This window comes from Stylophora pistillata, chromosome 9 (genome assembly GCF_964205215.1).
Source record: "Stylophora pistillata chromosome 9, jaStyPist1.2, whole genome shotgun sequence".
NCBI classification, from domain to species: Eukaryota; Metazoa; Cnidaria; class Anthozoa; order Scleractinia; family Pocilloporidae; genus Stylophora; species Stylophora pistillata.
In genome coordinates, this window is record NC_142527.1 from 19,539,057 (window position 1) to 19,554,719 (window position 15,663).

A 15,663-nucleotide genomic window follows, 5' to 3' on the forward strand; every position below is an offset into this window, starting at 1 on the left:
AATTCGAAAAAAGAACTCGGCCAATATCCAGCCATCTTGACCGAACGAGCTTGGTAAATAAAGGATTTATTATATTGCAAAAATATTTTGCTATGTCAAGACTTAAGCATGTCTTGTCTCGTTCGAGAGCCGGGAAAGAAAGCCAGCTGTGTTTGTAGCACATCAAACTCACGAGTCATTTCCGTTCTCTTTGCTTTGACTATCTTTTGCCGCTTTTTGCGTTTCCATCGCCGAAATTGACCAAGAATTACGAACGTAGCTCTAATTGTATTTTTTTTTTCATGGGCGAGATCAATGCGGGCAATCCCGAGCGAGCAAGATGGGCCTATTTTGCCCGTTCGGGTAGACCCTCCGGAGCTCCTACTCGTTATTTTAGTTCTGGAGGTTCTTGAGCCTCCTGATATGCCTCTTGTTTCGGATAATTTCAACATCCAAATAAGAACAAAGGCGACAAGAAATGCTGTGGTTAATTGCATCTTTGTGGATTTCAAGATAAAAATAAGTTCTTCTTTTGATCTCTCCTCCACCGTTTTGAAAGTTGAATGCGTTTGACGTAGGAAAAATAACTGTTGCGTGAAACGCGTGCGTGGTGACCTATTCAGGGCTCCTTCGAGCTGCTTACTTCCGCAAACAAGATTTGACAAATCATTCTTGAACCAAACAGAGCACGTGTGTCAAGTTTTAAGTAGTAGCCCAGTCAGTGCTACAGTACAAGGTTTAATTAGCCAACGTGGAAATTAGAACAAAATGATGAACTGGAAGCTAATCTCGTCGACATTATAACACGAGAACGTTCTCTTTCAACACGTCGCCGACGTCTGTGGGTTATCGGAGTATCTGTGATACCAAAACGTTCATCAACTCGGAAATGAATTACAAATGGATTTGCTCTCTATCTGCGGCAGGATGAAGTTTTCAGGACGAAAAAACTCTAACATTTTTCCAATAATTACTATATGAAAATCATCATATTTTCCTGCGTCTTGACTTCACATAGTCTTATTCGTTGTCAGCATAGCATTTTATTTATATTTTTTATTAATAAAATCAAAGCATATTGTCTCCCAATTCCATATTTGTAAATGAGGAATCAAACGAATAGAACTTTGCACGCTAAATACCGAAATTTATTTAAATATGTAAAAGTACATAACAAAAAAACCTTGAACTTGTAGTCATGAAATATTCTAGTTCTGTAATCAAATCGCAAGGGAACGCAAATTGGACAATATCTTAATTAATGGCTTGGTATTGGTGAGAATAATGACGATGATGACGATCATGATTATTGGTGATTTAATGCAAATTTTATCAATATTTTCACTGTTGTTTCTGTTGTTTTTGGAAATGTTGTTTGACTTTGATGAATCAATAAGTAGTTTTTGACCTTGGACTGAGCAGCTGCTTAGCGAAATGGACCGCATCATTTTGTCTCCTTGATCGAAGGCAGCTGAAATAGTTGTTTTAGTATATACTAAAACAGTGAGATACCATACACCAGCGTCGTTAATTTGAGTGATTTCTTCACTTGTCACGGATGCAAACCGGGACACCATTTTTCCCGAGTTGCTCGGAGGTAAATAGCAAAGGATATTCGGAGTTTGACTAGCCAATCAGAGCGCGCCTTCAACGCTATCCACTGTTTTAGTATATACTAATTAACATTATTTTGTCATCAATCGGCATCGCACTAGCAATCTATCCACAGAGTGTCAGTTGTATTCGAGAGATTATCGGTGACTCAAGTTAATTGCATCCAATAACACTTGCGATGTGGCTTTTGAACAGAAGTTGATTTTCACGTAAAAAAATGTCAGTTATGCATCAGTTATCACCGAGATTATGCTCTAATTAACTAAAATTTAGAAAGCTCTGAAACACGAATTGACTTTTATTTTCTGTTTTATTCTGTTTTTTCTGTTATTTTCTAATTGATACCATAAATTAATTTTGCGACAGCTGGTACTGTTTGTATAATATCTTTCGTCTTTTCTCTATAAACCTGTGTGTCTCTTCCCCTGCCTCAATTTGGCTCTTCTATATGCGGGTGGAAGCTAAAATAAAATTACAATTTGTGAATTAAAATTATATGTTGTTGAATAATAGTGAGTTACAGGAAGTAAAGCTGAATCTACGTTTTGTTTGTGTCGCCTGCATTTTTACCGATGACACTTGATCCGTAGTTGATAAAGATGTTCCTATTTTATAGATACAGCCCCAGGAGAAAGTTTGAATTTGCCGAATAAACGAGATTTTGAAGGGAACGTTTTCGAGTTATGATATCGAAGAGATTAGCTTCCGGTCCATCATTTAGTCTAATTTCCACGTTGGCTAATAAAACCTTGCTCTGTAGCACAAGGTATAACAACTGACTGGGCTGCTACTTGAAACTTGTTACACGTCTTCTGCAGTTTGCTTCAAAAATTGTTTGACAAATCTTGTTCGCGGAGGTTAGCAGCTCTCATGAGCACTGACTTGTTGAAGTGGTCGCCACCCACGCGTTTCACGCAACGGTTATTTTTCCTGCGTCAAACGCAATTAACTTGCATAACAGTGGAGGAGAGATCAAAAGAAGACCTTACTTTCACACCGAGGTCCACAAAGATGCGATTAATCACAGTGTTTCTTGCTACCTTTGTTCTTATTTCGATGGTGGAATTATCCGAAACAAGAAGCAGATCAGGAGGCTCTAGAAGCTCCAGAACCAGCAGAACAAGAGGGAGCTCCGGAGGGTCTAGCTCAAAACCTAAAATCACCAGATACACACCAATCAAAGCCACCTCAGCTCGCTCCCCGGTTATTGTGTCACAAACTAAGCCGGGTTTGCGTTCGAACACGTTCAAGAAAGTAGTCTCTGCCTATTTGGTAACCCGTTACGCGTTCAGCAGCGCCCCAGTGTATCGGCAGGGATATCCAATGTACCGGAGTTATGTCTCTATCCCAGAGGACAGAGCTGTGAGGGTAACCTACGAAAGTGACAGATTGTTGGATAATCAAGGAAAATTGTGTTTGAATACATCAGCAGGGGAACAAACTGTGAGGGAAGGAATCGAGGACAACCTTGTTCACTTGAATACTACAGTAAAGTACAAAAATGGAGAAACCAAAACACTACACGGAGTCGACAACACACTGTCACTGGAAGACATCAAGGATCAAGACTTCGAAGTTGTAACCCTCGCCAAATACAACATCACGATTGTCACGGAAACAACTTGTACACAGGTGGAAAAGACCGTCGAAGGTACGATGATCACACTCTACGAGACAAACCCAAACGGCTCGAGCCGACCGAACATAAATAACAAGCTCCTTTCAATTTTGATTACGTTTTTTTCATTAATCAACACATTTTGTCAGTAATATATAGCAACGTACGGGCAATCTATTTAGAATTTCAGTTGTATTCAAGACATGATCTTAATGATTTTAATTAATTGCATTTCATAACACTCGCAAAGTGGCTTGTAAACAGAACTTGATATTCACAAAATATCAATTATATACGGCAAGTCATAAGACAATTTCATATGTTGTTTAACATAAGTTAAAGGTAGCAAAGCTAAATTTGCATTTTGTTTGTGTTTGCTGCATTGTTACCGATGACACTTAATCCATAATTGATAAAGAAGCTCCTATTTTGCAGATACAACCTTCACAGGGCGTTTGAATTTGCTGAATAAACGAGATTTTGTTTGCGTGAGAAAACGTATACACTACTGATATTGATTACGTTGCAAGTTATTTTCCATGACAGAATTTCTATTTGTAGCTGCCTTCGAAAAGAGGTCGATAGATAAAGAGCCGATTCAGTTCACTGCGTAATTTGGTTTTATCAACTGAGTTAATAAGTATATTGCACACTTTCAGGAGCCCGTTACATAATGGGCTCCTGACACTGCAGAGAGTTTCTACAGCATGACGTTTCAAGTATACCTTTCGTCCGAGCAAAAGACGAAAGGCTAATGCTCAAAAAGTCGAAATCTTCACGGTGGAACATTTGAATCATCATCGCAGTTGATAAAACCAAATCCCCATAGTTTCTTTAGAAACTTGCCCCCTTTATTCAATGCACTACTTAGCTTCTCAGCTCGATGTCTTTAGAGCCCCTAAGTAACTTCTTTGCAGACGTTTTGTTATAATGCAGCGAGTGGAAAGCAATTTTTATTTCTGAACTTCTTGAGCGAATTTGTTTAAAGAATGTAATGAAGTGAAACATCACTCGAACTCTCCCTCCCCTCCCCACCCTTGTCCAAACATTTTCTGTAAGGCGAGGTGGATCGATCAATTAGGTGCAAAGCTCTGCCGTACAGAAAGCTATGAAGAGAACTACGCGCACGTACGTGCACTTACACTGTAATTTACCAGCAGCCTCCATTCCATGCAGAAAAAAAAGCAATAACTCGCCAAGATATATATGTCACACACTCCCTTTCTTCAGTAAGCAAACTAATTAAGACATGTTCTGAAAAAACTGAGATATTACGAGCGCCCTGATTGGTCAAAAAACCTGTTTATTGTATTTCAAAAGTTTATAAATCACTCACCTTCGGCTCGTCGTATACAAACTTTTCTCGTGTTCTGCAGAGATCCCGCGTACGTGGGTTATTACGCTGGTAAACCAATAAAAATGCGATAGATTACTTAGGTAAAGTATTACTCCCTCATAAGTCGTATTTACAAAGTTCTCCTAAGTTCGCATAGATTGAAGGTCAATCAGAATGAACTAAGAAGTGGGCAATATGGGTTTGAAAACAAGCTAACTAGAGTTACACCGTTGGCGATGAAGATTCCTCGTTACCTACGTGGATATAATTTGTCTGAAGGGTGCTGGGGGGGGGGGGGAGGAGATGATCTCCTTAGTGCACTGATGTAAGGGAAACTTTCTTTGGTGGAGAAATGCTCAAAGTAAGATTAAAGCCCATATTTTGTAAACAGCATTGATCCTTATAACATCATTTTCACATTCATTAATCCCTGCCATTCATTCAACTTTTGCCGTAAAATTCAATTTGGTTAGCAATGTTCTTAGCTTACTCTTCGCCTTTCTTCGTTTTCGTAATTTTTTTTTGAAAAATCTACATAATTCAAGTATGCACATCATCATTTGCCTCACTCTCTTGCCTGTGACACAACTTGCGCGTCAAAACGTTTTGAATACAAACGTAAGGTTTTAAGTCATTTTGTTGCTCCTCAAAAACGACTCATACTTTGCACAATGGCCTTTGTTGTCATTCTCCTGTCGCAGGATCAGCAAAAGAGGAGAACCTGGAAGCAAAGTAAGCAAACATCCGTTTTGGCCTGATAGCTCATTTCCAAATTGCCTTATGCCTCATTTTCAACGCGAGTCCTAGTTCTCATCCTTTCATATGACTGTAAGTTCTCATCTGAATGTTGAAGCACCAGGCCTCGTTTTGAAAAAGAGGCCTAAGGCTAATCCGGAAATGGCCTTTAGAATTGATTGAGAAATTAATCGAGCTGTCATTAGGTCGAGGGCTTGTAATGACCTCGGTCAAATTTTTTTAAAAGTAAGTGAACTACATCACGTACGTAATACGGAGGATAGCATTGGTAAGTGATTGAGAGTGCGTCATACTCACACACAGACACAATTTTTATGAAGTTTGGAAGGGGAATTTACGGAGCCCGCAGAGGGCCATTATCAAAAATAATTAGTTGATGAGTTATTTTACGAAGTATGTGACGAGTTACGTGACGAGTTACTCAACGAGTTATTTGACGAGTTATGTGACGAGTTACGTGGCGCGTTATTCAACCAGTTATGTGACGAGTTACGTGACGAGTTATTTGACGAGTTATTTGACGAGTTATGTGACGAGTTATGTGACGAGTTATGTGACGAGTTATTTGACGAGTTATTTGACGAGTTATTTGACGAGTTGTTTGACGAGTTGTTGTAAAGCAAGAGCCTGGGTTATGTTTGTGTAGACAGGGCAAATATGGCGGCGCGTTTAGCCTTGAACTTTCGTGATGAATTAATTGAGCAATACTTTAAAACTGGATACAACCACGCAGAAATACTTTCATGTCTTCTATTACAGCATGACGAGGAACTCAGTTTGCGACAGTTGAAAAGAATACTAGCCCGTAGAGGCCTTAAAAAACTGCAAAACGTTTCCGACCTGAGAACTGTTATTGTCGCTGTTGAACAAGAGCAACGAAGAAGTGGAAGTGATATTGGATATAGATCTGTTTGGCTAACAATATACTAAAACCTGTACAATGTACCTTTACACGCTAGCAGTGCTTTTTAAAAACTGAATAAAGGCTGATAGTTTCGAAAGAAACTGTTTGGGGCTGCGTCGGTGGGAGTAACGAAATAATTTGGATACATCAACAAAGTTGAAATGGTAAATTGGCCACCGTAACGATTACAAAAGCTGACGTTTCGAGCGTTAGCCCTTCGTCGGAGCGAATAGAGGAATTGTGGGTTGTGTGGGCTTTTAAAGGCAGAAACTGGAGCTACGTTATTGGTGGGAACATGGCAACGAGAAAAACAAGAGTAAATTAATGGAATGAAAAGCGTTCGTTGATCCCTGTGGGATTTAGACTGCCGGTTTGAAAGATGAGCTTTTGTTCAAGATTTTTACGGCTTTCCGTGCTACCTAAGTGTAAGGAAAGACCGCAGATTGCCATACGTTGCTTAGAATGATTAGGTAAATTAAAATGTCTAGCGACTGGTTTCGATGTGTCCTTGTCATTCCTTTCCACGTCTCGAAGGTGTTCTCGGAATCGGTCACCTAGTCTTCTGCCTGTTTCGCCGATGTATATCTTTTTGCAATAAGTGCAAGTTATGCAATAGATTACATTGGCGGAGGTGCACGTGAAGTGATCGGTGAACTTAATGGATCGTTTCGGTCCCGATATTTTATCAGTGTTGTGAATGAAAGGACACGTTTTGCATCGTGGTTATTGACCTGGTTATTGACCTGGTTATTGACTTGTCTGCCAGAGAATGTTATCCAGGCTTTGGTGTTCAAAGCCTGCTTTACAGCAATAGTGTATGGACATTTTACAGAATAAAAATATCAACTGATTACTTGTGTGTGTGAAAAGTCAATGAAGCATCTGCTATGCTGGCCTGTAGCTAAAAGTTCTGAGTGTTAATTGTTAAAAACATGAAATAAGGTGTTGCTTAAGGGCCGCTATATTTTCAGGTAAACGGCCATACTATTCACCGAGTCGAAATATGGCGTCCAATTTAAATTGCCATTATTTTGGACTTACTAGCCTCGTGTTGACGTGGAAACACAAAATAACTATCACATGTGTGAGAGGCTAGTCAGTCCAGAACAATGGCAATTCAAATTGGACGTCATATTTCGATTCGGTGTATATTGTTTGAAATATATTTCAATTGTTGTCGTGGTCACAGTTCACATTGTCAGAGAAGCTGGGAATAAACCACTTTTGATACATGCTATATAGTTGTCCTATCAAAATATCAAAACGAGGCTCTTGGCATTTGAAAGCACAGTGACTGGTGATGGGAAACCCTTGTGAATGATATAGACTCAAAAAGAATGTTTAGAGCTTTTCAATGTGGTCAATCAAAGCACTGTACAAATCCTTTGCTTCATCAGGTGAGTTTGGCATGAGCCAGTGCTTTTCATGCATGTTGGCAAGATCTGAAATTTCTGGTGTGCAGTTAAGTAGTTTCTAGCTATTACTGTTACACACAAGTTGCTGACTAACAGTGATGTCAAGCTTATCCACTTCAATCATAAACTCCCTTGTACCTGATACCTCTGGAAGTGAAAATAGAAGATCCGGACGTCCTCCAGGGGACTCGTGGTTAACTGATGGTCTAATTCTATGATTGTTCCAAAGCCTTGCAACTCTGTACAGTTCATCCCTTAATATGTCCATGTAGCAAAACCTCAAACATTCCACATGTACCACATTAGAATTACAATAACATCCACTTTCTTGAAGCTTTTTGAAATGCTGTATCCACCAATCAGTACAACCCCTTCGCAGCTGGGACCACCAAGCTTCTATCCTTTGACTGGATGCAGACCGGCCATAACTAAAACTCTTCTCTGCCCGAAATGAGTCACCTGAATTGTTTCGAAAGAACGTTGAATTGCAGCAACATGGCTGTTATCTGTACCACAGTCCGTTCGTACAATACGGGCAGTGCCCCCCATCTCAATAATACATTTGACGAAATAACGTGCAACAACTGTCGGGTCATTGTTAGACATCCCGACCTCGAGCCACATTATTCGCCTACTATAGCCATCTATACATCCGTGGATGAAAAAACCAAAAGGCTTTAGTTTATCATACCCGTCAATGTGCCAAAGAAAATTTGGCCCTCTTCCCTAATACTGACGCCTTTGAAGTCGATGCCTCAACCGCCTATCAACACCATCAGGATCTCTGATCCTGAGAGCGTGCCGCACCGTCTCTTTAGAAACCACAAGGCCGCAATCTGTGACCAATCTTTGCCAAACAGATCTATATCCAATATCACTTCCACTTCCTCGTTGCTCTTGTTCAATAGCGACAATAACCGTTCTCAGGTCGGGAACGTTTTGCATGGCCAGAAATTCCGGACATCGCGACGGCGCACGCGCAGGCTTACCTGGCAATATGGCCGCCAAACTCTTAAAGGAAATGTATGGCAGAAATAAAACAAAATAAAATAGAGCAAGTTCTGGCTTACCGGGAACAAGTGCCGCGATCGTGTCGCAATCTTGAAAGTTTCCTCGGATCTTCTGACTAAGTTGCTTTCACCGACGAATGTTACTGGCCCTGCTTTTTATCGATGTTCAATTTCGAAGCTTGGCTCATACAACGCTGTGTATTTCAGAAGCTTGAAATCCAATTTTTGCAGCCGAACCAGATTTTGATGCGCCGTAGCGGTCAACATAATCGGGATAGACCAAGTGCCGCGATGGCATGAGGAAAAGCACCGTACGAGGTACTATTTCACCAATTTTCACCCTCCATGCTGATTTCTTCGCCCTGCTAAATTGCCTTTTAAAACAGTTCACAGAAGCACAAATCAGTTCTACCGAAAGTAAATATATCAAATGTCACGCGAGCATCTCGTTTGTGTTGATCCGAGAACCACATGTCGTATTCTTGGGAAAAAAACTCGTACTTTGCCTCAAACCCCGCCATGTTTGGCATCAAAATTTTCAGTGAAACACAAGCTTTCTAATGCTCTAGGGGACTCTGGGATATGCCTTAAGCCGACGGTAAAATTGGTCAGAAAACATAACGATGTAGCTTCAAATATTGAGGGCAAAAAGAAAATATATTTCCTCTCCACTTTCACCGCTTTCTACAGGAACTTTCTTAACTCTTTTAGTTTAATATTTTAGAATTCTCAACGGTTGGATGAAATATGTTAGACAAGTTTAATTTATTTGATGGGGAGAAATTTAAGAACGCTGTTAGTTACGGTCGGGAATGATCGTTGCTTAAAATATGTTCGCTAGCAAAGTGTTTCCTCTGAAGATAGTTTCTTGACAGTAATCATCAAATATGACTGTTTGCGACACTTGTACGAGGCGAAGCAAGCTGCATCAACACGCCAGATGAGCTGTAGATATGTTGATCTACTAAATGTTTTCTTGGCTACGAGGTACTCTGCTAAGATAAAGGAGGATTGCAGCAGATTAGAGGGCATCTATGGGGAGGTCAATAATAGATTTAAAAGAAAAAATGGGAAGTCATACCGGGATTTACAGCAGAGCGAACTTAAGCTTGCCCTGAGGGCAGACGAAATTTTAACTATATTTGAATTCGAAACCACAGCGAGACATAAAAGAATTAAGGATAGAGCTGATGCAGCATTGAGAGAAAATGAAAATGAAGTTTTGAAGGCCCGTTGTAAAGAGCTTTACAACAAAAAGGTTGTATATGAAGCTTCCAACGACGATACCAGTGAAGACCTTGCTGCGGCAAAAGCAAAGATTGACAGTCTTGTAACTGAAAATAATAAACTTCATACATACATTGAAAAGCTTGGACACTAATTTTGATCTAGAGTAATTTATATCAAAACTAGGAAGTTCAAAGGATTTGTTTCTTTAAAAGGTATGGGCTCAATCAGTGGATAAAAAAAAAGTCAACAACCAGAGAACCAAATAAGACTGGCCATAAATGTGACAAAAAAATAGCTTAGTGACCAAAAATCAAGTTAGATGCATGAAGTTCTCTCTCTAAACTTTCATCCCTAAGAGAGATATCACACAGAATAAATTTCAAGGCAAAAATCCACAAGTGCAATAAGCCATTAAATACTGGCATAAAACTATTTTGGAGAAAAAAGATTTACAGAAGTCAAACAAATATTGATCATACTTTTCCACAGAATACATGTACTACATCAACCAATTATCATTTTTCAATTAATGTAAACCACAAATTGCTTCACAAAATAAGTGTTTTTGAAATCTAAATCAATCACAGGGGTTGAAAAGTTGAATGATGAGTGCCAGAGAATTCACTCCCAGAGGTCCAATAAATGGGATGCCACAAAAGATGTGCTCTGAGTTTAATTGACAATTTATTAAACAAACATCAACTATTAGATTAAAGGTTAGATCTATGAGTATCCCATCTTTGTTAACACGATGAACTGGGGAGCATGACAACACGGGCTTTACTTTAATCGGGATTAGTCTATGGCAATTAAATCCCTCTCCATGTTCGTTCAAAAAGTACCACGAGCGTTTGGGAAGGTATTTGAACCTTGTGAAGTCATTTCTTTGAAATAAAAATTCCCTCGGTGTTCTTAAAGAATTCTTTTATCATGTGAAACAAAGCGCCATATGTCCAATTCCAGATCCGCATATAAAAGGGTGAGTGTGAGAAACTTTTTAGACCAGTTAGCATGCCAGTGGCAAATCGCCGACTTCCTTCTATAAGCCTTTCATCGCTGATTTGAGTTGGCCTCAAAAAAGATCTGAAAAACTAGTAAAGATTGCTTAATTCCGTAATACTCTTCTTTATTAATTTTTTTTTATTTTTAGAAAAATAAGATTGCAATCTCTAATAAACCTTAGCAAATCCGGAATAAGATTTTCAGCTGGCTCCCAGCTGCAAGCTTCCAGTGGCCATTCTCTCCATTTCAACAAGTAATCATAACCCTACAATCACATTTATATACAGAATATGTATACTTCAATAACGTGAGAAACTACTTGCCGACTCAGGGAAATTATAATAAAAGCACGACGAGTAAAAGAATACTGACAAGACTTACCGAGTCACATTTTCGCCGGGTAATAATTCTCTCCACATCAAAAAATCTTCCCCTATTTCTTGTGTGGGTGGCAGTGTCGTATAAAACGACAGAGGAAAACGAATGATGTTGTTTGTTGTCAACCACGGGATTTTCGCGAAGACACCATCTTGCCTTATTAGTATAAATTCATTAATTGGCCCGCTGCTTATGCGCGGGCTCAAATGTCCGGAATGTCTGGCCATGGCCGTCTTTTAAGGCCTCTACGGGCTAGTATTCTTTTTAACTGTCGCAAACTGAGTTCCTCGTCATGTAGTAATAGAAGATATGAAAGTATTTCTGCGTGGTTGTATCCAATTTAAAAGTATTTCTCAATTAATTCATCACGAAAGTTCAAGGCCAAACGCGCCGCCATATTTGCCCTGTCTACACAAACATAAACCAGGCTCTTGCTTTACAACAACTCGTCAAATAACTCGTCAAGTAACTTCGTCAAATATCTCGTAAATTAACTCGTCATGTAACTCGTCACATAACTCGTCAAATAACTCGTCAAATAACTCGTCAAATAACTCGTCAAATAACTCGTCACGTAACTCGTCAAATAACTCGTACCCTGCTGGCAGAGGCGTTTATTTGTTAACTTTTCCTACGGTCCACGTAAAAATAAAGTCCTCTGCGCTCGGCCTGTTAAATCTTCTTCAAGCATGCGCGGCCTGTTGCTTAGAAACAAATTAGTTCCTGGTAGTACTCGGCCAACTTTCAACTTCCGGTGAGGATGCGTGCGCTTAAAAACGTGTTTAAAACAGGTTATGACCGGTTTTGCAAATCAGTTTATCCACAAACTTGGATAATTCCCACGCGCATGCCCGAAGAAGATTTAACAGGCCAGCGCCGTGGACTTTATTCTTACGTGGACCGTAAGAAAAAAAGTTGGTATACAAGTTTACAGAAATCAGGAAATTAATTAGAGAGAGTAAGTATACAGGTTTACAGAAATCAAGAAGTTAAATAAAAAGAGTAGGTATAAAACAAGATACTACAAAAATACAAAAATAGTACAATTAAGGCTATACTTGTTATTCTAGAAATACATTAAAAACCTTAAGAAAATTTGACCTTTTGAATGATGTTTCGTATGTCGAGATAGGAGTCTTCCGAAGACAGAATATTGAAAAGTACTCTCTCAGTAGCAGTGTATCATAATCTTCCTCCATTAAAACGCCTCGATGCGAGCTTAAAAGGTGGTTTGTACTAAGCACTTGACGTTATTAAGTGGAGTGGAATAACCAGTCACGTACAGCGTTCGGGATGCATAAAACTACAGTTTGATGACTCATGAACTTCTCGTAGAAGTGCGACAAGGAAGAAAAGACACAATAGTGTGCCGCCCATACGGACGTGTCTGATACGTGTCTGATACGGACGTGTGCTATACCACAACTGACTTGAATTTTGTTGGACAGTTTTACTCTCTATGTCAATTGCAACATCTCTATCAAGATTCAATGATTCCAGTGCAGCTTGCTTATCACTGGTCAAACAAATTTTGAAGGCATTTTCAAATCTATCACCAGAGTCTTCATAAGGCAGAAGTGGGAATCCTGCTAAAGTGAAATCATTAATAATGTAATCTTGCGAAAGCTTTTGCTGGTAGGACAAAACACTTCCTTCTAATGCAGTACCAAATTTTGTAGCCACAGTTTCTAAGTTAGCGAGATTATCTTGATAGGGAAGAATACTAGCTATAATAGGCAGAGAAGATAGTACCTCAAAGGAAGTTGAATGAAGCAGTCCATAGTACTTAGATGGTGAATATAGAGTTGATTTGATAAGTTTCGAATAATTTGCACCCATTTGAGGTTTCTTGACTAGGATGTCTTGAATTTGCTTTTGTTCGATCTTTTTCCCTCTTGGAACGCTCCATCGTTGCTTCATACTAGTACAAGTCAAGTCATCAGGCAGAGATTTAAGACCAAGTTGTTTACAGTGCGCCAGGTAGAAAAACAAAGCAATGATGTGGTGGCAATATCCATCTATTCCAGCAACACAACTGCATTTCCCGCTCAATGATTTATCTTTCAAATCGATATTTGCTGAGATATTATGCGGGGACTCGGTTTTTTTCATTGATGTAAAGCATTTGGCTGTTATAGCAACATAGTCAGCCATGTAACTAACTGAAAGAAAGAAAATAAACGTTTATCAGAATCACGCACCACGAGCGGTTCAGAATTTAACAAATTATTCCCTCAAAAAGTGTTATGGTCACTTTGTAACTTAAAATTAGAAAATATAAAGCTTTCATACTATATTTCTGTCGGAAGTAAATACCTTTTATTTCGTGTAGATAGCCAGGGTCTGCGAAACATTTGTACGCTTTCACTGTGTTTTGACCTCCAGACTTGAGTTTGGCGTAAGTCTCGACGTTCGCGAACGTCAAATTTGGAATCAAAGAAAAATCTTGAGTCCCATTATCTGCTAAGACAAGGATTGCTTTAAACTTTTTACTATTCTTCCGAAAACGTTCCAAGAAAAGGTCAGAGATTACGGCAAAAACTTGCGATACTTACCCATTATTGATCTCGCCATGTTTGTCTTAATGGCGCTCGCTTCGCGAAGTCAAAACTTCGTCAAAACTCTTTTAGTTCCGTCGAAAATCTCACAAAATTTACTGTATGGTAAGCTTTAGCAATAATATTTTCCAGTTGACAAAGAGACGGATTAGGATTAACCGTTAGAGCACTTTCAACACAAATAAGAGACACACTTCAAAACAAAGATAACAGGTGGTTGTCATGCAATGCAGAGAATGGCTTGCCAGTCCGCATGGCGTTGCTAAGGGGAAATCGGTCACATGATCAACTCCTGCAAAGGGCCTATTACCGCCACAAATAAAGACAGTTTCCATTGCAGAAGGAAATTCAAATCTCAAAATTCTTGTATTGTGATGAAGACATAAAACAATTTTGAGGAATGCGCCCGCTGTTCACTGCTTTGGAGTAGCTGTAACTCAAGCTGACTTGACTCTAGGATTTCTACATCACACGACGGTTGATTGACAAATGGTCCAGTGGGACCTAAGGCTCCTTTTATAGCGCGCCTTCGTGTTTAAAAACAACTTTGCACATCTTTTTTTATGATCAAATGAGATGAAAGCTTAGATGTTAAAACTTCTTATTCAGTAGTCTACCATTACAAGCAGGCACTTTGTGAAATGTCACGCGATACGGATGTGCGTTATGTCGCAATTATTTGGAGGAAGGTTACTTTACAAACATTACTTGTTGATTTATCAAAGTCAAAAAAAGTTCCAAAAACAACAAAAATAACAGTGAAAATAGTAATAAAAGTTCTTATAAATTTCTAATGTTCAAAATAATAATCATTATCGTCATTATTCAGTCACAAGTATCAAGCCAGTAATAATGATATTGACCAATTTCGCGTTCCCTTGCGATTTTGGCAATAGAGCTGGATTATTTCATGATAACTTGTCCAAGAATTTTTAATTTACTTTTACATAGTTAAATAACTTTAGAAACTTTGAATTTCTAAAACTTTCGAGGTTTTAGGTATTTCGCGTGAAAATTGTTATTCGCTTGATTCCTCATTCAAGAGTAAAGAACTGAACACATTATTTCGTATTCTGTATAACACGACACTTTAATTCAGATCAACTTCTCGTAATTGTGTACAACTTTCAAAAATAGATACATTTCCACCATTTTGTGTTTTTTCGAATTGATCAACGGTAAAAACTGAACAAAGAGAGGCTAAATAAAACACGTAGCGATAAAAGGAAATTTTAAATTCATAATAATATTAATAATGATAATAAAAGTCTTTATTAAGCACTTTAAACAACAAATGTGTTTAGTTACAATGATATGAACTTAAGCAAAGATAAAACTAATTAACTAACTAGATAAATAACTAACTAACAAGAGAACAAACATCTATTAACGTAGCGTAACTATTTGGTCGTTCTGGTGGCAAAAGGTCATCTAAAGCTGTTGTAAAATTGCTGTCGGTGATCTCGGCCCGCAACTTCTTATCTTTTAAAGTAATAATATTTTCTATCGGAAAAAGCTTTTTACAGTAACGAAGCTCAAAGCTCTCTTGAACAGCCTGTCGATGCGACTCAAATACTTTTGATAATACGCGCAGCCCCATACTTCTACAGCATATGTAAATATAGGTAGAATAAGACTGATAAAATGAAGATGAAGATGATCCGACGGCAGTCCATAGAATTAACAAACACGTGAGATGTTCAGACGACTACTGGCTTTCGATATGATGTCACCAAAATGTAATTCCCAGGAAGTTACACTGATCAGATTGAAAAGTTACACCCAACAACTTCATACATGGTTTACGGTCTTTAGAAGCCAGAGGAGCAGGTAAAGCCTTAATGGATTTTCCTTTAAGAAGCA

The 15,663-nt window shown here is 38.8% G+C and overlaps 1 protein-coding gene across 1 annotated transcript; it reads left to right on the forward strand.

The window, feature by feature from the left end:
* Nucleotides 1-2,533: 2,533 nt before the first annotated feature.
* LOC148723690 (uncharacterized) lies at nucleotides 2,534-3,708 on the forward strand. The gene has a single exon (XM_088732053.1). It carries the CDS (start codon nucleotides 2,605-2,607, stop codon nucleotides 3,361-3,363), a length of 759 nt encoding a protein of 252 aa, XP_088588179.1. The 5' UTR covers nucleotides 2,534-2,604; the 3' UTR covers nucleotides 3,364-3,708.
* The last annotated feature ends 11,955 nt before the right edge of the window (nucleotides 3,709-15,663 follow it).